The 25,273-nt window shown below is 43.8% G+C and overlaps 5 protein-coding genes across 6 annotated transcripts in view; 3 read left to right on the top strand and 2 right to left on the bottom strand.

Annotated features, from left to right (window-relative positions):
• The first annotated feature begins 25 nt into the window (after positions 1 to 25).
• mRpL44 (mitochondrial ribosomal protein L44) lies at positions 26 to 1,221 on the top strand. Its single transcript, XM_017168094.3, has 2 exons — positions 26 to 193; positions 247 to 1,221. Exons 1-2 carry the CDS (start codon positions 127 to 129, stop codon positions 1,143 to 1,145), a joined length of 966 nt encoding a protein of 321 aa, XP_017023583.1. The 5' UTR covers positions 26 to 126; the 3' UTR covers positions 1,146 to 1,221.
• Positions 1,165 to 2,936, bottom strand: POLDIP2 (DNA polymerase delta interacting protein 2). Its single transcript, XM_017168092.3, has 4 exons — positions 2,581 to 2,936; positions 2,092 to 2,509; positions 1,694 to 2,035; positions 1,165 to 1,635 (listed from the first exon to the last, which is right to left on the bottom strand). Exons 1-4 carry the CDS (start codon positions 2,688 to 2,690, stop codon positions 1,267 to 1,269), a joined length of 1,239 nt encoding a protein of 412 aa, XP_017023581.1. The 5' UTR covers positions 2,691 to 2,936; the 3' UTR covers positions 1,165 to 1,266.
• Positions 2,937 to 3,315: 379 nt separating this feature from the next.
• Positions 3,316 to 4,754, top strand: RpL35A (ribosomal protein L35A). The gene is made up of 4 exons (XM_017168066.3): positions 3,316 to 3,449; positions 3,708 to 3,927; positions 4,363 to 4,590; positions 4,654 to 4,754. Exons 2-4 carry the CDS (start codon positions 3,715 to 3,717, stop codon positions 4,675 to 4,677), a joined length of 465 nt encoding a protein of 154 aa, XP_017023555.1. The 5' UTR covers positions 3,316 to 3,449; positions 3,708 to 3,714; the 3' UTR covers positions 4,678 to 4,754.
• A 1,212-nt stretch (positions 4,755 to 5,966) lies between these two features.
• On the top strand, positions 5,967 to 11,595 carry PEK (pancreatic eIF-2alpha kinase). 2 transcript variants are annotated; one of them, XM_017168063.3, is made up of 4 exons: positions 5,967 to 6,497; positions 7,741 to 8,482; positions 8,549 to 9,709; positions 9,770 to 11,595. In XM_017168063.3, the coding sequence occupies exons 1-4, from the start codon at positions 6,277 to 6,279 to the stop codon at positions 11,159 to 11,161; spliced, it is 3,516 nt and encodes a 1,171-aa protein (XP_017023552.1). In that variant the 5' UTR covers positions 5,967 to 6,276; the 3' UTR covers positions 11,162 to 11,595. The 2 variants fall into 2 exon arrangements, with proteins under 2 accessions (XP_017023552.1, XP_017023553.1); XM_017168064.3 differs by lacking the exon at positions 5,967 to 6,497 and adding an exon at positions 6,624 to 6,835.
• A 2,141-nt stretch (positions 11,596 to 13,736) lies between these two features.
• Positions 13,737 to 25,273, bottom strand: part of LOC108075556 (ras-like protein family member 10B) — a 39,315-nt gene continuing 27,778 nt past the window's right edge. Inside the window, 5 exon segments of the mRNA XM_017168065.3 lie at positions 13,737 to 14,795; positions 14,874 to 14,941; positions 15,245 to 15,358; positions 15,423 to 15,536; positions 21,689 to 21,811. Coding sequence (XP_017023554.1) covers positions 14,624 to 14,795; positions 14,874 to 14,941; positions 15,245 to 15,358; positions 15,423 to 15,536; positions 21,689 to 21,811 — 591 coding nt within the window. The 3' untranslated portion in view covers positions 13,737 to 14,623.

The following is a 25,273-nucleotide window of genomic DNA, read 5'->3' on the forward strand; positions in this document are numbered from 1 at the left end:
TACTAAATCCAGCTAGTGTGCCATCTCTGCCGTTCCAGCACCAACGAATCGCCTTACGCCGCTTTCCAACACTAATTCACTTGCTCCGCCGGACATTCGTTAATTATTTTTAAGATCGCCATAAAGATGTCCTTATTACGCAGTGCTACTGGTTTCCTGGCGCTCACGAGGTCGCTCGGAGCCCCACCAACAGGTATACAATTCTCGCCTATTTGATACCAGTCATTAAACGTATTTTCCCGGCAGTGCAAACACGCCGCCACATTAAGCGATGGGTTTCGCCGACGTTACGTGAGCTAGCCCACCGACAAAAGAAACTGGGCCCACAGAAGCCGGAGCCGCGTTCCGGATTTGTGGAGTGGAACCAGCGCTCAGAGCTGTTCGCCTTCGGCAAGCGATTGGGTGAATCCTTTGAAATGGCCTTGCTGCAACGCGCATTCACAGAGAGATCCTTTGCCCAGCGCGAGGAGGAAAAACGACGCAAGCTGGGCATCGAGGAGGCAGACCTGCAGATGACGGACAATAGCGATCTGGCCAAGAAGGGTCAGGTCATTGCCCGAGCCTACGTAGAAGCTTTTCTCCAGCACCAATTACCCAAAGTCCCAAAAGAAGGACTCCAAGCTATTGCCAGCTACTTGCTAAGCACGAACACTCTGGCACACGTTTCCACCCATCTGGGCACAAAGGACCTGATCCACTCCACGGAGTACCCGCCATCAGCTGAAAGTCTGGCCCAATCCCTACAGGCGGTGATCGGAGCACTAGCAGATTCCAGCGGCGTAGAGCGAGCTTTCCTTTTCGTGCGAGACTTTATCTGCACTCAGCTGAACCAGAAAGATTTGCTTGATGTGTGGACTCCGGAGGAACCCCTGCAGCTGCTCGAAAAAATCTGCCAGGAGCGAAAGCTGGGCGAAGCTGAGCCACGCCTGATTGGAGATTGCGGAAAAAATACTGTTCTGGCCGCTTACCAAGTGGGCATCTATGCTAATCGCCAGCTGCTGGGCAAGGGATTTGGCGAAGACCTGCGAACGGCTACAGAGACGGCAGCCATTGACGCCTTGCAGAGCCTCTTCGACACCCACGACAACCGGAGACCCTTCGATTTCGGAGTTCAGCTGGAAACCAAAAACGTGCGACTGGGCTAAGGAACGGAACAACTCTGCGTCCTTGTTGATTTTTGTAATTTGCACTAAACACATGTACGCATGCATTGTCAGAGAAGATTGCGTTTTAAAATCATTTAACTACGGATCAACAAATTGCCTCCTAGTCGCGATCGTCGCGCTTGCCATCGCCCGCGTCATGGCCGTGGGTGGTGGGCGTGACCGATGTGGACGGCCCCAAATCATCAGGCTTGCTTTCCAACGAAAAGGGCGGAATCTTACAATCGAAGGAGTAGCCATCCTCGCGCTCTAGTCGGAAGGTGCCCCACATATGGCCGCTGGGCGCCTGCAGACTCACGTGACTGCTGTACTGGAAGGCGGGCAGTCGTGGGCTGAGGATGGGCTCCTGGCCCACCACTCCCCTGCCGCGTACCGTCTCCAAAGTGCCAGATAGCGAAAAGATACGCCAATGCCTCTCGCGCAGCTGGACGCTTGCCTTGCCGAGGTTTTCCAATCGGATGCAATACCGCCACTGGAATAGTGTCCGATTTGTTAAGTTTTAAAGACTTGAAAGATGTCGTCCTACTCACCCAGTATACCGAACTAGCTGGCGTCTCACGGCAACCCATATAAAAGGGGATTACTGTAATCCGCACGTTCTCCGTGGTTTCCTTGTGTACGTCGCTCATGTCCAGCCATGGGTGGTTCTTCTCCTGCCACGCCTTCAGCGTGTCTTGACCCACGAACGGTGGATCGGCGTCCGGTGCGTGCGTGAGGAACTTGTCGAATAGCTCGTGCTGCAGCGGACTCTTCTCGCTGGAGCTGTAGGGCATAATGTCCTCGTGGGACACATAGTCAAGCCCGGGTATGGCGTACAGGCTCCGGTTGGAGTCCTGGTTGCCCAAAAAGGTAACCGCCTCGGTCTGTGCACGCTGTAAAATGGATAAGTAAATTAGCAGAAGGAACATGGCTTACTGGAAGCTCTTACAATGTGCGGACAGTCGCGGGTGTCGATGAGCACCTGGTAAAAGGTTTGCACTTTGCCCTTAACCTCCTTCGGGTCCACCTGTGTCGCGGCTTCTACATTGCCGGTGGTCTCCGTCACGCCGGGCGCATTAGTCAGGTAGGCGGTTGAGGTGGTGGCATCTGCCGTGTTGGCCTCCGGCGGAGTTGAGGTGCTGGCCTTAACCCTAATCGAGGCTTCTTTGGTGCGTTGCTGCTGCGACGGAGTTGGCGTCGTCGCCGTGGCGTTGACCTTGCTCGGGTTGTGCAGGTCTCGATCGTAGACGCGTGCCGTCCAGGGGAACAGGATGACTCCACGGTAGCCGAAGATGCGGTGCAGGAAGAGCTGTCCAGTTTCGTAGCGGTCATCGCGTGCCTCCATAAGTCGCCCCACCTCGGCAAGTCTGCAATTAGGGGGTTATGCAATGATCCAGAGGACTTAACAGGACTCCCTGCTTAGCGGGACTCAACTCACTTGGTTGGGTGAACCGCCTGCTTCTTGATTGTCCGCCTCAGCACGAGATCGCACCGCTGCAGAAGACGCCATCGCTGATCCCACTTGAACACTTGCACCAGCAAGCCCATCGCGGCGCATCCAAAGTTCGCCGGGAGCGGGGAGCACCTCTTGGCTTCGCTGTCTCGGAGGGGGAACTGCGGGATTTATGCAACGATCTGCGATCTGCGGCTACTGCTGCTTCTGACGCTGGGTTCTCGCGATAGCTTCTGTGTAACGGGGTACATGTGCTTCAAAATTTTGTAAGAGTCTCTACTAATTCGACATTGTTATGAAAATTTTGATTTTGTTTTCGGCACTGGAAAAAAAAAAACACCAGGCGATTGCGCCGAGTCCGATTTCCCGATACCACTATTCGATTGCAATTGCTATTTATCGGCCTAATTACTAATTTTAATTAAACTTATTTTACAAGGACATTAAATAAAGTAAATGCCTTGTTTTAAGTTAAAATAATGTGTTTTTTTATTAAAACTTTCTTTTTATATTTATTTTTAATACATTTAAAAAATTAATTTTTGAGGAAATAAAAATACTTAATTAAGGTGACAGCCCGTTATACTGCATTTGAAAACTTAAATCACTGTTAATTCAGTTATTAATTATTCAAATTTAATAATACGTTTTTAAGTGACTTAAAGAAGAATAGGTATGTTTAATTTATAAGAATTAGAATTTTAATTTATTAAAAATGGGGGAAAAAACTAGTATTATACCAAAAGTTTATAAATAGTAATAAATTGGTATTTAATAGTATATTTTTTCTCGCTATCGGTTCGGTCACTCTGCAAACGCTCCATCTCCCTCTTTCGCCATTTGACAGATTTCCGGTACGTACGCGATTTTCCGTCGGCCGCCGAGAAAACACAAAAATAAGCCCGTTAATGCGTGAATCGCTTGAAAATAGTGCAGCGAGGGCTCTGCCGAATATGTGTGCTACGTGCGCAACCAGTTGTGGAGTGCCTAAATTGTGTTTAGCTGTGCGATGTCACCGGCTGAAAAATCAAAACAAATGCCCCAACTGGTTGCGAGTGGTGGTGAATGTGAATACGAGCAATGTGAATAATGAAACCCTCTTTGATCCGCAGCTAAGCCATGGCCGACTCACAAGCCAAGACCGCTGCTGCGCCCAAGGCCGCCAAGGCCCAGAAGGCTGCCAAGGCACCCAAGGCCGAGAAGCCCGCCGCCACCGAGGCTAAGGTTTCCGCCAAGAAGTACAAGCGCCACGGCCGACTCTTCGCCAAGGCTGTCTTCACCGGCTACAAGCGCGGTCTGAGGAACCAGCACGAGAACCAGGCTATCCTCAAGGTAAGTTTTACCCCAGATCAAGGAAGCAGAAGGTGTCTTCACAATCGCTCTATTAAATTTTGGAAACTGTATTAGGGTTAGAACGAAGATTTTGATTTTACTGTTCGTGGTAAACAATTTAAATCAGAAAATATGTAAATTCCTATTCCTATTCAGTTTGTTAATTTTATTTGTGTAGTAAATTTATTTTCTATAGCTTTAAATATTGTGATTGTTCTCCAACTATTATCTCACTGTGAAGCTTCTTATTCCTTTTAAGCTCAAACCAAATTACGTACAAAATATTTACAAATTCAAATCTTTTATTTTGTGTTAACAAATTAAACAAACTATACTGGTTTCAGTAGTAATCCATCAAACATCGTAAAGAGCTTTTGAGAGAGCCAACTTCTTCCGTTTTTGATGAACCCCATATTAAATTGTCATTTTTTTCAGATTGAGGGCGCCCGCCGCAAGGAGCACGGAGAGTTCTACGTTGGCAAGCGTTGCGTCTACGTCTACAAGGCCGAGACCAAGAAGTGCGTGCCTCAGCATCCCGAGCGCAAGACCCGCGTCCGCGCTGTCTGGGGCAAGGTCACCCGCATCCATGGCAACACCGGCGCCGTGCGTGCTCGCTTCAACAGGAACCTGCCTGGTCACGCCATGGGACACCGCATTCGCATCGTAAGTGTGCCTCTTTACTGTTGATCCAAGCAATCTTCTAACGTAACGCCCTCTTCCTTGCAGATGCTGTACCCATCAAGGATTTAAGTTAAACATGAACTTAAGTTACTGACCTGCAGATAAAAAAAATCCGTTTTATAATAAATGAAACAATTTAAATTTAATTACAACAATACTTTGTTTCACTTTGACGACGACTCTGGATACAGCAGAATATTTATACCCTTGAAGAGATTTATATTTTAGTCAAGTTTGCAACGACCCTCTAAAGAATTTATATTGTTCAGCTTAAATAGCAGAGTAGATCTAGCCATGGTCGTCTGAACCTTTCTACGAAAACTGGCCTCGCAGTTTAAAATCTATCAGGATAAAACTAAATATTCTCATCAGTATATAGGTTAGCTAAAATTCTTGTTTTAGTCAATTCGAATAATTACTTCGAAAAATGTGAGAGTTGCGAATTTTTATAACCGTGAAGAATTCATTTTCGACCCTATAAGTCATTTATATTCTTGATTAGCATCAACAGGCGAAACTTTTTAGCCATGTTGTAAAGAAAAAAATAAGTTTGATATTTTTTTCAAAATTTTATAAGGGGTTACATCGTTAAAATGGGCAAACATTTTGATTTCTTAAAATTGTAAACTTAATATGGAGCTTTGTTAACCTAGAAAAAACTAGTATAGAAATGCTTTCCAAATGGAATTTAATGCTATTTTGGCCTAGTTATGGTCATAATTGCCAAAAGATTATGTAAAATAAAGAAATCTTTTTTTTTTATTTAAGGGGTTGTAAATAAGCATTCCGAGCTAACGTTTCATCAGGATTTTAATTTTATTCTTAAAAAAATTGTTATATAATAAATACTTCCGAAGTGGTATCTTATGCACCTGATCGGCAATCCACCTACCTACTCCAATGTTTTTTGAAAGCACTTTTGAAATTGGTGAACAAAATATTTGTAGGACTACTCGACAGATTTTAGCTCTTTATATTGTTATTTATATTTATATTATTCAAGAGATAATCATTTTAAGAAAACTTCGTCTAAACACAAATGATTTTTCTATAATGAAAATATTAAAAAAATATTACAATAAAAAAAGATATTAAAATTATAAATTAGATAAAAATTTAATTTTTTTAATAATCCAAAATATACAAATAATTTTAATAGCATATTTTAAGTATCTATTGTATTTTCGTTTCTTAACCATTTCGTACCTTTACTACAAATTTAATTGAGCTAACAAAATCGTCATAACCGATTTTCACTGTACCGCCGAAGTCAAAGGTATTTTCCTGGTATTTTAACCAATGACGAAATAAAAGCCAAAGTGGTGTCATCCGCCGTTTGGTAATCAATGGCACCTGAAACGCGGTCACACTGCTCCAATCAGCAGCGTGTTGCGGCCAATAGAAAGAAAAACAACTTAAGTTTTACGATTTTAGTACAAATTAGTTACTTAGATAGCAATTGCTTGCTGCGGGCGCGACCGGGAGTTATGCGGAGATGTGCGTCGACCTTGCCGGGTGCCACTGCCGCTGCTGTTCCACCGCCACCGACGCCAGAAGTGCGTCAACACGTCACCGCTGCGATTCGAGCCAATTAGAAGACCGAAGCCCACTTTTGCATTCCGCGAACCGTCGATCGGCCCTAGATAACGATTACGTATATATGCGCGTATGATGGGCATGCAGGATGACCTGGACGGCATCGTGAGGCACCGTCGTCGCAACCTGAGCCTCCTGCAGCTGGTGGCACTTACCATGGTAGGCTTTGTGGCCCTAAGTCCGCACCAGGCCAGGGCGCAATCGAGGGACCTGGAGCTGCAGACGGCGGGCTCCTCCACTCCTCCGGCCCTGACGCACTGTGTTGACCAGGGAGAGCGCCGGATTGGACGCAGGTATGTGGCAATAGCATAAACAGCGAAGAAGAAGCAGAGTGCGTTATGTGTGTGACCCTTTTGTTATGCATTCTGGTGAAAATGTTCTCGAACGTTCGCAGAAACGCAGTGCGAGTGGAAACTCTGAAGCAGCTAGGCAAACATTAAAAAAGCTGTGAATATTTATTTAAAATTCTCCGAAAGTGCTCAGTTAGTTGGCTGAAGCGAGAGTGGGTTGTAAACAAGACGTGGTGCAGCCTGAAATTAGCTACAGGGCTGCCCCGAAATGATACTATTCGCTGCGACCCTTAACTAGCGTTTAGCAGTAGCAATCGGTGAACGCGCTTATCAAGCATGCGGTGAGTCATTTGGCAAAACTTAACTGCTCTTTTTGTTTGCGAGAGGGACAGCTCAGAGATATGTTTATGCACGTCAATTTAAACAGGTTTCGTCGATTGTTTTGCTTTCTTTCCGTTTGCTTAACTTTTCACCGAATTTCACCATTCTCTTCTCGCTTGCCTTACCCCCGTTGTTCGGAGGGCGCCATTTTCGGCTCTTCCGTGGGCGGGATAGAGATGGTGATAGGGGAAATGAAGAGGAGCCAACTGACACTTGTTGGTTTCTTTTGGCGCGGCATCAGCTGGGATGCCTTTGTCCCCCTCCCACACTCTTTCGCCAGTCAGATGGCATCGCCAGTGTGACCCTTTCGCCTGAATGTCTTTATCCTTGGAACGGGATGATGAAATTCACCTGCAGCAAAAATTCAGTGCCAAGGTCACTAGGTGGGATGTAACACGGGATCCGACAGTTGTAAATTAAAATGCCGAAACCCAAGTAAACTATCTAGATCTTATATGTTATTAATCAGTTTTTGATTTTAAATATTTCAAGCCTTTAATGTATTTGTTTCGGTTTTGTTTATGGAGTTTTTTAAATCTTATGCATTTCAGAAAAGTAAATGTTAAATTTTATCTACATATTTATATTCTATATTGGTTTTACAAAACCAAACTTTATAATCTGCTTTAAAAGTATTTAACAAATATAAAACAATCAAAGACACGAGAATATATTTATAAACTGATACAAAAACAATAATACAGTTGTATTATGGGACAGCGAAACACAGCTAAATAAAATAAACTAAACTAAACCGGCCAGGGCCGGGCATAAAAGAGTCCATCACCTGATAAGGAATTTGTTAATTAGGTCAGGGTCAGACTTTCCCAGTTATTAATCAATTTGTTCTTTACTTTCCCTGCAGACTCCTCTATATAACAACACTAGACGGACGTCTGAGCGCCCTGGATATTGCCAAATCGGGGAAGTTGCGCTGGAGCGTGCCCACTGCACCCGGTCCGCTTATCTCGTCCAGCATCCACCGCCTGGAGCTGACCAACAATGGACAGTTTGTGCGCATGATTCCCTCACTGAGCGGTGGCATCTACAAGTTCGACGGCGAATCCATCGATCCCATACCGATAACGGCAGAACACCTGCTCAGTTCGAGTGCCAAGTTCAGTGACGATCTGGTGATATCTGGGGGCAAGGAGACCCGCTCTTATGGTGTCTCTGTTCGCACCGGTCAGCTGCTCTACGAGTGCTCCATCAACGGGTGTGTAAACTCCACGGATGATGGGCGGGCCATAAACGATACCATAGAGGAGGGAGATCAGGAGGAGCTCCGGCAGGAGGGCGATGATGACCAATTGAGGGATGAGGCTGGCTATGTTGTGGGCCATGATCCCCTTCTGGACGACGTGATTGTGGTACGCCGCCAGACCCAAACCGTTCGGGCCGTAGAGTCGCGGACCGGCATGGAGCGATGGAACTTCAGCGTGGGCCAGCATGAGCTGGACATGGTCCGACCCTCTGAGTGTACTCAACAGCCGCGCGATGAGCTAGAGCTGGCTGTCCTGGACGTGGACATCAAAGTGGTGGTGCCTGAGGGCGTAATCTGCGCCTTCAGCAAGAGCGACCCCCAGACCATGCTCTGGAAGTACAAGGTGAGTGGAAATAAAAGGGAAACTATTACTTGAATTCCTAAAATATGATTTATTGTTTGCAATTAGTTTGATCACCCGATTGTGAGTGCCTGGAACACGAATGCCGCTGACGAACTGAAGCCCATTGATCTCTTCAGCTCAGCCCAGTGGCTCTGGGAACAGGATCAGACGGAAGAGGATATGCCCAACAGGCCCCAGAGTGCGCCATCCATTTACTTGGGCATGTACGACAAGCAGTTGTATATCCAGGAGTCAATCCGTCTTCGCCAGGAAATAATGGACCAGACGAAGGTCTACCAGCAGCTCACAGGCGACACCAGTCTGATGCCCAAGATTCCTTGGAAGCCCATAGCCGCCAGCAGCAATTCGCTGGTCATATTCCGACAAGATGAGGATGAGCCCGAGGTCATAGGGGGCACTGGAGGCGGACAAGGAAGCGAGCTGGTACCCTATGATGACCAGAACTTTGCTGTGGCAGCTCAGTCCGTGCTGAATGCCTCCGAGTTTGTGAACGGTAATGGTTTCTATTTCTACACTACCTCGGATTTTGAGGGTCCATCCGAGTGCGGCACCAATGAGACTCCAAGTGGATTGCCTGCCATCGAGGCGCCTCCTCCGAACAATGGCACGTCTGGGGGAGCGGAAAACACCGGGAACAACAGCATCAACGACGATCTGGGCTTCAGTCTGGATGACATTGATGCTCCTGTAAAGGTGGTGATTCTGTCGCTTTGGTTTTGGTGGAAGGAGATCGTGGTTATTGCATTTACCTCGGCTGTGCTTCTGAACATCTTTATGGGACAGCGAAACCAGCGGGTGGAGCGGGAATATTTGGTCATCGAGCGACATGTGCCGGTACAAACTGCCATTGAGGCCACCGAAGCATCCACTCAGGCTCTCCTGGGTCCCGTGGTCCCCTTGCAGCGCAATCCAGGCAATCGCTTTAGCTTCCCACCCAACGGCCGAACCCAGCGCACCATTTCGGAGTCCACTTCTCACTCGGGCGAACATTATACCTCGCGCTTCCAGACCGACTTTGAGCTGATGCAGTGCCTCGGACGCGGTGGCTTCGGCGTGGTCTTTGAGGCCAAGAACAAGCTGGACGAGAATAGGTATGCCATTAAGCGCATCACGCTGCCCAACAAGGAGGCTTCCAGGCAACGAGTTCTCCGCGAAGCTCGTACCCTTGCCAGCTGCGAGCACCACAACATCGTGCGATATTTCCATGTGAGTATGATCAAGCTCGCTATCATCATCCATATAGCTAATCTGATTATTTACTTACAGTCCTGGACCGAGACACCACCAACTGGGTGGCAGGAAGAGGAGGATCGTAAACTAGTTGCCCACGAGTTGTCCACCTCCATTCAGATCGAGACGCCAGACGAGAGTACACTGCCCTCGTTTGCGGACCAGTTGCAGGAGAAACGCCACCAGCAACTTATGTCTTGGGTATCGGATGCTGCGAATAGCACTGCCTGCAGCCACGACTTTCATGGCCACGGGGAGCCAGCACTTAGGAACATCAGGGAGGAGTACGACGATGATGAGGAGGAGGATTCGCTTATTGAATTCCGCAGCGAGTCGCAGTCGGCAGCTTTAAGGGCGCGCGACGAAGATGACGATGAAGACGACGACGATGATGACGATGAAGAGGAGGAGGAGGCAGAGAAGGACGAGAAGAAGAGTCACCATCGCAGTTCCGTGTCTATTGACATCCATTCGGCTTCTTTCGATCTAAAGAACATTAACTACTCACAGCACCAGTTGGTGTCCAACTCCTTTCAAATCGAATCGGTTCGCACCAAAAGCAATGGCAGCGATGAGGCGGAGGACGATAATAGGCCTAGAAGAAAGCCGCTTACCCTCGCTCTGGCTCAGAACCACAACAACAACAACCAGAACGGAAGCCATCCGACGCCACCAAGTGCCACCATACAGAATGGAGTTGCTGGCAAGCCAAGCAAAGTGTACTTATACATCCAGATGCAGCTGTGCCGCAAGGAGAGTCTACGCGACTGGCTCAGGGACAATCGAACTGAGGCCAGGGCGGCTCACATCGCTGATATCTTTCACCAGATCGTTGACGCCGTGGACTATGTGCACCTCAAAGGCCTCATCCATCGGGACCTGAAGCCGAGTAATATCTTCTTTTCGCAGGACGGACAAATCAAGATCGGAGACTTTGGACTGGTCACCGACATGGCGGACATTCCGAACCTGGTTGCCAAGTGTGGAGATCAGAGTGGCCTGCCCTCCTGTGCCCGCCACACTCAGCAGGTGGGCACTCACCTATATATGTCGCCTGAGCAGCTGCTCGGCCGTCACTACGACTACAAGGTGGACATCTACTCCCTGGGCCTGATTTTCTTCGAGCTGCACGTGTACTTCTGCACAGAGATGGAGCGAATCAAGACGCTGCGAAATTTGCGGGATGGCCAGTACCCCAAGGACTTTGCCCTCAAGTATCCGGAGCAGTACGATTTGCTTCAGCAGATGTTGTCCGCCGAACCGGAGCAGCGGCCACAGACAAAGCAGTTGAAGAGCCAGCTACAGGACATTCTGCACCTGCCGCATCACCTGGCGGACGGACGCAGCGAGCATGCGGTGCTGGCCGAGCGTGCCAGGCGGCTGAGTCGCAGTCGAACCTTCAGCAGCTCCAGCGAGCCGCATCAGTGATAGACCAGATTGGCCGTGGGCATGAACAGCCATCAGTCATCAGTTAGCATTTTGCTTGTAAGTCATTTACCAACCATCATCCTCACCTGGCTATGCCTCATCCGCTGACTCGACCCGGACCAGTCGCAGGATCATTTAATTGGTAACACCTAGACTCGATAAGTTTGTATTACGTTCACATTTTAAACTCTTGCGTGTCGCAAATTAGCAACAACAAAATGTCCTTTTGTTTATAAGACTTAACCTTAGGAATTATACATATATATAAAGATGTACTCCCAAAACAGTCGCTAGCCTTAGTCGATGATCTACGATGCCCAAAATTGTTTGTCCTAGTTTGTTTCTACCCATATAGCCAGCCAATTAATACGAGAGTTTGTTTTTAGTTGATAGGCGATAAGAGAGAAAAATAAAAAAAAGCTTAAAAATAGAAATGGAAATATTTTCTAATGGCTAGTCGAGATAACGGCCGTGAGTAATAGCCTGGGGCGCTATAAATCAGTTGCCAGCTGACGCCACACCGGGTACGGTTCTATGAAATACGGGTAATGCAATGAAATTAATTTAAAAATTACTCAATTGCACACCAACTATAAATTAGGTAAACTTTAATTAATTGATAATGTTCATTATCAATCGGTTAACCCAATAATTAAAGACTCCGAACCTTTATTTTTTATATCACTTTATTTTGTTTTTATTTACGTCGGTTGCGCATTTTTCAAAAACGTTCTCTACTTTTCTAACGGTTGTTTGTCGGCGAATATCCATCGTACTCAGGCCTCTCTGCAGTGCATTCTACCCTAAGTACAATTTGCTTGCTTCCGTTTCCGGCCGACATTTTGTTTTGCCATTGCTTAACATTTAGGTTCGGTGCGATTTTCTTGCTATTCTGTGGTTTGCTTCTATCCAATTAACAATTTCTCTCTACATATCCCTGGCTCGCGTCTTGCCTTGTATTACAAAAAAAATAACAGAGATCATGGGCGACATGATGGCATGATGCGCCTTGCAATACTTATCTAAACGTAGCGGCTTTTCCTTACGGCTACTTACATACGAACTTTTGAATGCTTTGAACAAACAACAAGCGGCTGAAGCTTTTGATTCGTTAATACATACTGTTAAGATGAGATTTTAATTGGTATATTGCTACACTTATTTATTCTTCCTCCTCTCGCTTCGAAATGTCGCAGGCAACGCGTTGCTTAAATATACATAAATAATTCAACAATTTTCCTTGTTGCGTTTACTTTGTTTTGTTTTTGTTTAATTCCTTTCAACGGTTTGCGTTTAGCGTTTTAATTATTTCCCAAAAATTAACAGCCATTTTGACGAATCCGTAAATGTTGAAAATCAAAGACAAAAACTCGAACCAAAGGCAATTATCGTTAGATTTATATGTGTATATATATATATGTATGTTTATATAGGTATGTGTTATATAAATATGTTGATGTTAGTGCTTTCCAGTAGCTTATTTGCTGAAGGGACAGTTTCCAATTAAAGATAATGCCAGAGAGTGGGCAAGTTAGGTCGCCTCAACAAATAAGCTACCTAAGCTGTTATTTATCTTTAATCATTAATGGTATATGTCCTTTATCAAAGCCACAAATATTTAGTTAATTACTTGTTATTATTTGTTGTATTGGTTACCCTTGAAATAACATTAAAAAATTGTTTCGAATCTCGTTTTTAGCTTAGTTATTCCTATAACCTTAACCGAGCACTCAACTGGGAGTGGAACCAATTTTTGGCAGTGCGCCCAGTTATCTACCTTGAATATCAGTTAGAGCTTACTTATATTGCTGTAAAAGTCGGTTTCCATAGCATTTTCGCAAAGTTCTTCTTTTGAAATCTCTATGTACAAAGTCAGCCTTGATTGCTTTTCTGTTGAGTAGTTTGAGTGGTTTCTTGAGGTAAAGAAAGAGATCGGTGTGGTATGTGCGTGTTCGTGGAAACTGGGACTAGTTAAGATGGCGGTGTATAGGGCGACACTTTGCCATTGCCTAGCTAACACATCGACCGGCTATATCTGTTTGATATCACTACACTATGCTACACAAAACGCTGCTGTCTAACAATTTAGAGTTCGAGTATGTCGTGGGTATGGCATTATCACTAAAAATAATAACACAATCGTCGTCGGTTCTTGTGCGCTTCAATCCAATTGTAATCTTACTTTAGTTCTAGGTCTACTACGACATATTTGCTTCTGGTGTCTTAAGGCGTCTTGATCACGGCTCCTTACACGCCGAGACATTTTAAAATCGTTTGAAACTATTTAATATTTGAAATGTTAACAACTGAAGTTATGGGACTCGTTTTGATTATTTACTTTATGACGTGTTTTTTTGTATTCTATGCAAATCGGGCGCCGTGTAAAGAGCCCTGCACTTATATATTCTCTCCTATTAACTCTCCTGTTTTAACGCTTAAGTAATGTACGAGTTCACTGTAGTGGCTCCACTTGAATGACATGATTGTAACACTTAGATTCCAGGGCCCTTGGGCTGATCTCGGCCACACTTGCCCGGATACTCGCACCTAAGGCTATTTATTAACTCGTCCTAAAATTACGTACGTTTTGTGTTCCAGACTTGTGTTCGGAGACTTGACATTGGCATTAACTGACATCTTGTTGGTTGGCTTAAGAACTAATTCTTGAAATGATCACAACGTTAAAGTATGTTTACATATACGTGTATAGCTTAAGGTTAACTACTTATGTAAGTACTTATACGCTCTTGGTTTGTTTCGATAACAAGGTTATTCGTTCGTACATAAAATGTATTGTAAATTATGGTGGGATTAATTGCCTATTTACGTTCCACGACAGAAATAATAACCGCAACGATGACGACAAATGCGATACAAAATCAAACTGGCAATTGTTGCTGTGCACTCTGTGGATATTGCCGCATATTCATGGCAGCTGCACTTCCTGGCGGCGCACGGGCATTGAATTGCAAATGCGTACGCACTAAAGTTGTCAGCAAGGATGTCGGGTTCTGGATCTCGGACTGGGAAGTCGTGGCCGCTGGCCAAACGTATCCTTCGTTCGGCAGCCCCATTGCCATTTAAATGAGCGCAGCAAGGAGTGCCGTCCATAAAGGCAGCCAGCAAAATGTTGTAATAATGGCAAACAAAAGCAGCGGAGGGGAAAGCAGGAGTGGGGGCTCGGACGCAGGCGGAGGGATTGGGGGAGTCGGATTGTAGCCACTAAAAATATATGCTAAAATATGCATCTGCAAGCGTTCGCAGGGGGCTACAATGTCGTTGTGTCTCCGCCAGGGAGATTGCGTATACGCCACCGTCAAAGGAGGTTACGTATACGACACAGTGCACCTTGCACCCTGCCGCTGCCCGATGGCCGCTGATAGCAGCGCTGCTGGTAAAGAATGCACTCGAGTATAATGCGCCAGATCAGAACGTTTGCTTAAGAAACTTATGCAACATTTGCTAAAGTATTGTACAGCGTCCTTTATTCCTAGTTGATTGTGAGTACTCAGCGCCAGCCATGACACTGCTCGCGGTCATACCTCCTCCGCCGCCCACTCCGCCTCCAGCTCCTCCTCCCGTGCTGGTGCAGCCCATTAGCTCACGGAATACGTCTCCGATTTTGTAGTTGTACCTAAAAAGAAGACGAAACCCCGGTTAGTCGTCGCCGGGCACAAATATCGCATGACAGATGGCCGTATTGATTACTCACTGCGCCGAGCACTCGACGTAGCCGCAGCGCCAATGTTTGCGCACCAGCGTGGAAATATCCTTGAGCTCCTGCCAGGCCGACGTCGGGATGTGTGCATGTGCGATAAGAGAAAGGATTCAATATTGAGTGCAAATCTGCTGGAAACAAATAACTCAAGCGCAATGTAGCCAAGGTTTTCGCTATTTGCCTCTTAAGTGGATCGTTTTTTGTTGTTTCCTATTCAAAGAAACATCTCGATTTCCCATTTTTTTAAGTAACGAATTTAAAACAAAACGAATTTAATATAAAACGAATTTAATAAATACAAATTAGAGTTTTGTCTGTAGAATTTATCAAGCAAATTAGTTTAATAATTAACATTTTGCACTCACCTGCGAGTTGGCCTGTGCCTCAGTCACATTGTCAAATTTATTGCCGACCACAATTATGCTAAAATCACGATGACTGAAACTGTCCAAGATTTGATCTCTCATCGAGCGGCAGTACTGCAATAAAATCGTCGGCATTTGTCACGATCCATTATCAGAGGAAAACCGGAAAGGCACTCACCTGAAATGTTTCCAAATTGCCCATGTCGTAGACGAGGACATAGGCGTGCACCGTTCGCAACCCCAGCGGATGTCCGTTGTTCCATTCGGCGAAGTTGTCAGCCGGAAATCGCTTCTGGCGAGATGGCGATGCCAATTGGTTGAGTGTTTGTTTTTCATCAGCGCATTTCCCCAAACAAACAGGCGAACAAACAAACACGTACATGTGTCCACACGGCCGGATGAGTTGTGTTTTCGTTTCGCATTATTTTGGCACGCGCATGAAAAGCAAATATGAAAACGAAAAAGAGTTTATGGCATTTAATAGCGGCTCACGACGGCCAGAATTATGATATAAAAATATGAAAATGTTTTACGGTTTTTCTTGTTTTGTTTGCTTTTTGAAAAGTTCTGCCGAGTTCAAGTATTAGTGGGGATTATAGGGGTCGTGTTCAATCAATCGTTTGCATTCATATGATATGTTGAATCAATACCATTATTTTCGATGCAAACATATGTAATGTATTCGTAAAATCTGGATGTCTTGGTATCTGTACTGTTAGTTATTTAAAGCTAAATTATTATATTATTAAATCCATATTTTTATAACCAAATATAACACTTCGTTCTCAATAAATTTTATGTTTATTTTGCTGAATTCAAACTTAAATGATTTCTATTTATTTTTTATGACTGAAACAAATTTCACTTCCAAGTCCCTTTCGGTTGTCTTAAGAGAAATTATGTACAATTATCTTGTGAAATTATGCACAACTTTATCTGCTCAAGTCCAAGTTTCAGGGGTTTGTGGCTTTTCCACTTCTTTCCCTTCGGACTGTCCTATTTATTTAGGACTTAGTTAACCACTTCTGCGGCTTCAGCAATCTTTACTGCCCACAGCAGTCGCATTATTTGCTCCAGCTCACTGCTGCATCCGTAATAGGATTCATTTATTCCCTTGCCTTTCACAAGCTGAATTCTCCGCATTTATTAAATGTAACTGAAACTGTTGTCGCAGTAAATATTCAAGGGACAAAGATACTCCCACAATGGCCGTAAACTGTAGCAGTTACACTGGGGCACAATGGACAGCGGTTGATGCATTTACTGCGGCTGCGGTGAGCGTTGTCAGTAAATAATTGTTGCTCAATTAGTAATGGAAAATGTGTTGCCACGCCAAATAACCAAGGACACATGAGGAAACTAAATGACAAAATTAGTTCCACATTGAATTCTTAATTGTGCAAAAAATTTCAACAATCAAAATATTATGTAAATTAATTTATTTTACTTTATTACTTATGGGATTGGGAATTATCTGTGTTATAAATAAAAAAAACGTCCGCCTTTTGCTAGTTGGAAAAATCATTTTTAAAAATAAATTAATTATAGCTTTTATACATTTAAATATTATATACATACATTATAAATATTCTTTAAATATATTTCATGGATTCCCTATTGTTCGATTACTGTGAACGGTTTCACTTTATAGCAGTGACATAAATCAATCACTGAGCTGTTCTTGCTCCAGCAGAGAGCAGCCCCAAAAGACGAATCAGTAGCACTTTTTCCACCAGAGGCAGGTGACGGCAGGCCGCAATTTTTCCTCACTCGGCGCTAATGAGCAGAAAGACGGTTGGAAAGTGCGGCGGGGAGTGGGGTCAGTGCGCCCACAGCAAGACAGTAAGTAAACGTTATAATTAAATTTACGGCGCAACATTTTAGGCGCAAACAAAAGTCAAAGGCCGGCTAGACAAGAAGAAAAGTCCGAGACACAGGCACTCTAGAGGAACAAACAGCGGCCAAATCAGTCAATGTTGCCTGTTTAGCTGTTTATTTCGGGGCTAAATGAAGTATTTTTAATATAAAATATAAAACGAAACTATAAGATTTTCAATATAAGTATGAGAAGTACTAAATAAATTAATTAATAAGGTAAATTGGAAATACGGCCAGTTTCTCAAATGGTAAACAAATTTTGAATGGAAAGTTAATATATAAGATATAAGAGATAAGTCTGATATAAGATATACTTTTAGTATTTGAAAACTCTGGAAAATGTATATATTTTCTTAGTTGTTCTAAAACTATAAAGGATTAATTTTAAGAGGCCACTTTTTGCTGTCCAATGCTGGCAGCACTGATTCCATCCCCTCGGATGCCACCCCCGGAGCTCCTGACCCCGTGCACGGATGGACAGCCCAAGGGTCCGCATTCCTTGGCGCCTCTATGTCTGGTCCTTTGGCTCTCCAGTTCTACAGCTCTCCTGGTCTCCATCTAAACATCCCTCCGGTTCCTTGGTTCATCCCCCTCGCGACTTTTGCTGTGTTGTTTGTGTATTGTGTCATTCCGGCTGGCAGACAGCCGACGCCACTCCCGTCGCGCAGTAACTTAGCTAGATTTACGTTTTTGATTAAATTTCATTTAATTTGCGCTTTCCCCGCCGCTCTGTTTGTGATTATTGTTGCTTTGTTAATTAACGGGCTGAGAGCTGGCTTGAAATGCGAGCAGCTCGTTAGCCAAGATTCTCGATGTCTTTTGGCCCCAACTGTAATTGATGTAATTGCTGCATTGTTGCCCTCTTGGATTTGAGCCAGAATGGATGGAATGCATCTCCTGGAGCACAGGCGGAAGTTTTTCCTGGAGAGGAAAGTATTGAGTGGATAAGTTCAATTCTTTAAGACTGGCTGGTGACCTGCCAGGATTTTTTAATCAAGATATCTAGGTCAGCTAGGTCATTGTTATTTCTCTAGGTTTTCCTATCATCGTGTGGGGATTGATAAATCTTTGCTTAATTTATGTCCTCGTAACAAGTTTTATTTATTACTGAACCGATAGGGATCATTGTGTTAAAAATATTTCTTTATGAAAACATATTATTTTTATAACCAGAAATGGAAGAGTGTCAGGCAAATTAAATTTATAATCTGTCTGTAAAAGACAGATAAGTGTCAGCCTGTTATAATACAATTTAAATAATTTCTATATCAATTAACTATCTTTGCTTTACTTTTAATTTAATTAAGGAGCCTTAGAAACACATCTGCTTAAAGTTAAAACTTTAACTTCTTCAAATTTGTATAGACTTTTTTATTTTGCATTTTTAAAGGAGCCTCCAATAATTTTCAAAGTGTACGTCCAAGTGTAATATATTTAAAGTAAACTTTTCGACTGATTTCAGGGCCCGTAGGCATCGTTAGTCCGGGTCATTGAGTCCTGTTCCTGTCCCTGGGATCGTCATTTCAAGTTGCTTCGAGCAGCGGCGGTCACTTAACGTAAACAATGGCCAACTAAATGGCCTCCCGTTCGCACAGAGAACATCTGTTCCCGCACCCCCTACCCCCCTGGACGGCGGACATGTGCTATATGGGCGAAAATCTGTTGGAAAATAAATGCTGTTTGTACAAGTGGAAACCATTAAGGTGGACTTTGAGTTATGACTGCCAGGCAGTGCACTTGACGATGAAAAATTTACCACAATAAACAGGCGACAGTCCGCCCAACTTGTTAGCCCACCCTGCCGGCGAAAGAACCCCTGTTGGCCCGCTTTTAGACAACAGTCAGCCATTTGGTCAGCACAATGGCTGTACAACAAAGAGTATAATAAAAGCGGGGCAAAAAAAAGCTATACTCGAAAACAAATTCACGCCAAAATGGACATGAATAAGTTGAAAGGCATTGAGAGGCGGCCCTGTCGCAAAAGAGGTGGCGCTGGGCGGGACTGCCGGGGCGGTACGGGTCGCTCGGCACGTAGTTAATATGACAATGGATGTGGTTGGCTGACTGCCCGGCTGCCAGCTGCTTTTTGCTGCCAGTCAACTCTTTTGCCTCGCTTGCCATTTCAATGCAAATTCCTTTCGGCGAGTATCTGTGTGCCTGGATATCGGTCGGTGGCGGAGCCACAGAATCGTCTTTTTGCCGTGTCCTTTGCCAGCTTTGTCAGCTCATCCCTGTGCATACTTGGCCCAGTTCTCTATTTGCCAGATCAACGGCCGTGCCAAAAGCATCCAGCCATGGAACAAAAGGTATTAATCGGCCAAAAAAATATGGCTGTACTATGAAGGTTTTCATTATGAAGATAAGGCAACAAAGAATGTAAAAGATCATAGGACCATGGTATCGAAGTAATTGGAGTTTCGAGGAACCATCTCGTTACATTTTTTTTTGGTATATAATAGACACTAGTGGGAGTTGAAAAAATATAAAATAATATATATTTTGAATTTATTTCAATTTAAAAATATATATCAATATTTTCAAAAGGGCCTTTAAGCGAAGAGGACTACTCTATATGTAAAGTTAAATACAAACCTTAAATGGAAATCAGCATTTCTTTATATAATATTTAAGAAAGCCACATGAAAATCTTAATAAAATATTAGACAATTGTTGTTCGAGGCCCCAGAAATCCCAGATAATTCGCTTGCTGACATAGTGGCCTCCAGGGTACTAGATAGTAACAAGAAATCCTCTTTTTACTTGCAAACTTAAGCACTTGCATATTTACTTGCATATTTACAAGGCCAAGTGAGAGACCAATGAACAACTGGCCTCGTTGCCAGTGTGTTCCATAAATATTTTATGATAGCTAAACGTTGCAGACCAACACAATGGGTTCTGGGGTGGGAGGATGTCTAAAGCAGTGACGGACTTAGGGGGGCTAAAGCTCCCACTTAAATAAATAAAATATTATTATTAACAATTGCTAACTTTTTATTTTAAATATACTCCCACTTATACCCCTGAAAACTATTCTCCGATCCGCTCCTGGCAGGCTGAGTGAGCAGTAAGATAAATGGAACGGTTAGTGGCTGTGGATTCTCTCTGAACTCTGAACATTTTCGGTGTCAGTTTGTGATTTGCGGTCTGACCAAACTGCTCTCTAATTGCCAAAGTCCATTGCCAAGTTCTGGGCGTGGACAGGACTATGGAGTGTCCTCGAGCTTTTTGCATAAGCAACATCCTCTCGCAAGACTCTCGAGCACCAGCCGCCAGTGTAAAGTATGGCCGGACATGGGGCCAAACTTTATGGCCAGCCATAATTGCGCTTTCAGGCGGATAATAGTTGTGGGACAGCTTGACAACACGAAGGAGCGGTCCTCGCACGTCCCGGAATTCCTGAGTAGTTAAAAATTGATAATATCCACCTATACAACACATCGGGGCAAACTGCTTACTTCGGCCGTCTCCGTTCTCCCCTGACTGGCAGCTTAAAAATTTATTCGGAGAACCACTTTTACGAGCCCGAGTGGGGACTTTAATAAAGTCAACACCGCCTGCCAGGAGGAAAGTGTTTTTGTGCAGGGAGGAGCTTCAGGTTATCGAAATACACTGACTTCCCAGTAGGTAAACCAAGATTATTGATTACATAGAAAGATAATCTAAGCCAAATATTGTTAATAGTATTTAGAGAATAAGTAAATTAAAAACACAATCCTATTTTGTTTGTCATGCCAAGACTTCTGTCTTAGTTTTCAGTTTCTTCTAAAGCAAGAAAACATCTGAGAACCAAACAATTGTAAGACTTGAAGAGGCTCTCGTTATATTAAATCGAGTGCACAGATTCAAATGAGGCTGTTGCCCATCTGATTGCATGCTCAGGCGAACCCTTAAGCACCTCCGACCCAAAAGTGTTATGTAAAAATACCAAATTCGAGTAACGCGAAAAGGGAGCCCACAAAGAAAGTTTGCTTGTGGCAACATCAGGCGGAGCAGCGCCATTTGGTTATGCGGTTGTTTCTACGTTGTTGCAAACTGTTGCTCGGGGCGCTTCTGGTGCGCTGATTATTAAAATAAAAGTAAAATAACGTGGAAAATGGTAGGGGAAACTGTTCGGCCCGTAATGAAAATGCAGAAGGCAGCCGTTTGGGTCTAGACACCTCCGACAGGCGGCTTAACGGCGAGGCGGAACGGTGGATGAGAAGACTCAAAGTGTCTTCAGATTAATATTTATGCAGGACGAAGCAGATTGCAACTGCTAACGGCCGAGGATCTGTGCGGCAATTTAAATTATTTAGCAATTTATTACGGCCAGCGGGCGCTGAGATGAAGAATTTCCTAATATGTCAGCACGATGAAATTCACTGGAAAATTGTGTAAAAATAGTTTGTACATATTTTTATGAAATTCCCCACTCCACCAGCCGTGCTCTGACAGTGGAAGAACTTTTAACTAAATTATGCGAAAGTTAGAATTTGCGGCGCGGGCAAGGGCCCGCTCTGGCTGGGTAGGATTTATGGTGGATGCTCGGGTATGGCAGGTGGCAGATGGCAGGTGCTAACTCACCTGGGGTGGAACGTCCAGTACCATCAGCTCACGTATGCAGGTGTCGCAGACCAGACAGTTTTTATAAATCTTCCGACGCGTTGTCGTCTGATGAGTCTTGGGAAAGTCATGGTAGAAAAATTGCTGAAAAGGAACAGGATGTGTGCAAAAATTAAATATTATTGCGTTTGTAAAATATTGCTCATGCGACACTTGGGACGCCAATAAAAAAATAAAAATGAATTTTCCATTTGGACTCCAAATAAAACCCCCCCGCTCAAAAGCAAGCCGAGCAAATATTGTTTCGCTTTTCCTATCGTACACTCCTTGCCTTCCGCTTCGCTTTTATTTTTATTCCTATTTATATTTCTATTTCTATTTCTATTTCTATTTCTGTGTTAAGCAAACATTTTATGTTAAATATGCGCTCTGAGCATTTGCATGAGGTCTTTTGACCAGTCACTGGCAAAAAACAGCCACACATACTTCATGGACATTTTTAGCTTATTAAAATTGTAAGCGCTTAAAAGTGTGCTATGGTCATGTGATCATAAAAACCACTGAAAAAGCAGTAAACAAACCCCACACGAGTCGCTTGGCAATGGTTATATGAGCTATACATGTGTGAAACGGAGCGTAGGATTGATTTAAGAGAAGTGTAATTAAATATGGTTTTGGCTTTGGGAGAGCTTAGTTTAAATAAGAAGCCTTGGGAAATTGTCTTTACTTTGGGTAGCTAGTATACGCGACTGTATAGGGTTTTTCTTTTTAGGACATTGGTTAACAAATATTGAAAATGTTTCATTTATAAAACTTTTTAAATCTAAGTTTAATGATTTTGATAAGTATTTTACTTCTTTAAAACCTATTAGTTATTTATGATTTTTAGTAACTTATAAATATTATTTAACTTGGGATTCTGTATATTTATATCTTTCAAAACCTATTAGACATTTATTTATTACATAATTTCCCAGCTTTCTCGTGCTCTATAACAATTTTCAATAAACTTCTTATAATGCCCTTTCACTTAAATTTGTTAATCAATTTTTAGACCCCCAATACTGCGCTTCACCAGCTCTCTTAAGCCTCAGTAACGGGCCATAACTCTAATCCAAAGCTCATAACGCACACGCGGGACTTTTTTGGATTTCGTCCTGCAACGTGGTCGAAATGACCCCATTAACCCGCAGCCTCTCTTATTGGGTCCTTGGCTGGCTTTTGGTACCCGGGAACCCAAGGAGACGGAGTGGCCAAGTCGAATGGCAGTCAAAGGAAGGGAAGCATCCTAAAAATAAAGCCAAGGCCGGCGAGGGCATAAAATAAAATACGCTTTGTAAAAAAAAGATGATAATGAAAGAAGGGAAAATGGGGCGGTTTGGGGATGTGCAGATTTTGATTGTGGCTGGCTTTCTGTGTGTGTTGAGGAGTCCTCGCAGTGGGTATCAATGCATGAGCTGAATGAGTGACAGGCTCAAAGGATATTTAACGCCTGATTGCATTTTAAAGTGATGTCTTGTCCTCCCGAGGAGCCATCGCCAAGATTGCCAATTCACGATTATAGTTGATTGCGTATGTGCACAGAGAGAAATGGATTCATTTCAATGTTTTTGTATTTTTAATATTGTAGATAATTCCTACTTTAAAGCAAAGAGAAAACTTCCTCCTTTAGTACTAAGTTTATATATCGAAAATATTTATAAAATAGTCCCAAATTAAATATATTTAAATATATGCACACCCCAAGCAGATCCTTCATTTAACATGAAGTTTTCGGTATCATCTACAACGTTTTTTCTGCGTGTAAATGTGTGATAAGTCTGGCTAATAATAGAGTCAAGTGAAAATCATTCGGGACTTCGTTCACGATCCCCTCTGCGCGTCTAATATAAATGCAAATGCCTTTCTGCCAATCAGCACAGCCATTGTTGTCAATGCAATGAAATCAGCTGCAATTTATGCGCACTACGATTCAATTACGCGGCACCGAAAAGGAACCAACGGAGCCGACCAAGGCCAGCCACCGGAAGCGGAAGTGGCCGCATTGGGAAGCCATCTTGGTCTTAAAGCTGGAATGCTTTTAGCAGAGACAATTTAAAATTATATGCTTTTCCCATGGGGCCTTGGCATAGGGGTCAGATCGAAACTCGTGGCAAAGACTCCGCATCGCAACGCATCACATCGAAGCGCATCGCATCGCATCGCTTTTATGTCCCAGCTCCGCATATCATTGAGTTTTATTTTTATTGAACTGGTAATTGAATAAGAAATGACATTGATGGCCGTCCCATCGCCGTCTGTTCCGCGGCCTCCAGGTCCTGCTCCCAGTTTCCAGTTTCCAGTTAACAGTTCCCCAATTCCGTGCTCCTTGCTCCGGGTCGTTGGCGTTGTCGTGGCCGGCTTTGCGCCTCTTTATGCTTCCTGCTGGCCCATAAAGTGTGCTACATTATCTGGGCCATAAATAAGCATGCCGGGCACCCGAGGAGGAGCTTCTTCCAAATTTACCCAAATGGATATTCATGGCGTACTCTTTATTGATATGATGCACTGCGTTTTATTTCCCGCGTTTATCTGCCGGAATTAGTGAAGTTTATTCGAAAATATAGGCAAGCAGTTTAAGCTACGAAATAAAGTAGCCGAAAAATGAGTATAATGAAGTTGAGTTTGGAAATTAGCTTATAATGCTATGTGGCGTGCTTTTATTACAAAAAAGAAAAGACTTTCAAATAAACGTAATTGTTTGAGTCTTCGCCGTATTTTCATTAAATAAAAATAATAAATTTTAAAGTAATCTAGAATAGGACACCTCAAAAAATATAGGAGAGGTAACCTTACAAGTTTAGCTTTAAATTTCTCTTGGTTAGTGATTCTATCAAGCGGTTTTAAAGGGTTGAAGCTGACTTAAAAGGCTCCTAGAGTATTAAAATAAAAGAGTATTACGTTTACTTCTGACTAACTTAATGCTCTTGCAGTTCGCGTAACTGCTGAACAACAGCAAAAAACGATCGTATCGATGTGTTTTATTCTGATATAACAATTATGTGATTTGGTTTCGCATGTTTTTGTTTACATGCCCATTACATTTACGCGGCAATAAACATTTTGGAAAAGTCCTAGCCGGCACCCTCCGCGGGGCATTCCCCTGGCCATCTTGACCGCAAACAGCCATTAAACGGGACGTAATTGATTTTGCAGTGCTTAAAATGCCATAAAAATGCACAAATCTCGCATTACACACAATAAAAGGCGTCCAACGGGAAACAGGAAGCTGAGCCATGGCGGGAGGTAGGGTCCGGAAGTTGGACAAGGGAGCTTAGGCGAACCTTGGGGGGAGGGAGGGTCGGATTGCGTTCGGTTGGGTCCTAAAAGCTAGCACACACAGACTGGCAGAAATTAAACGCTGCTGTAAAGCGCACACACAGACAGTCAGACGTATGGAAAATAATGGAGAGAGCGCAGCAAATGGCAAAGCGGCCAACTCGCAACTGCCAACTGCAGTTAATTGAATTTGCCGAGCGGAGAAGGTGAAAGGCGAGGAAAGCGCTGGAAAATACACCCGCTTTCCATGTCGAGGCTAATACACTTTTTTTGAAAACAATTTCCGCT

This window comes from Drosophila kikkawai, chromosome 3R (assembly GCF_030179895.1).
Source record: "Drosophila kikkawai strain 14028-0561.14 chromosome 3R, DkikHiC1v2, whole genome shotgun sequence".
Classification (NCBI taxonomy): Eukaryota; Metazoa; Arthropoda; class Insecta; order Diptera; family Drosophilidae; genus Drosophila; species Drosophila kikkawai.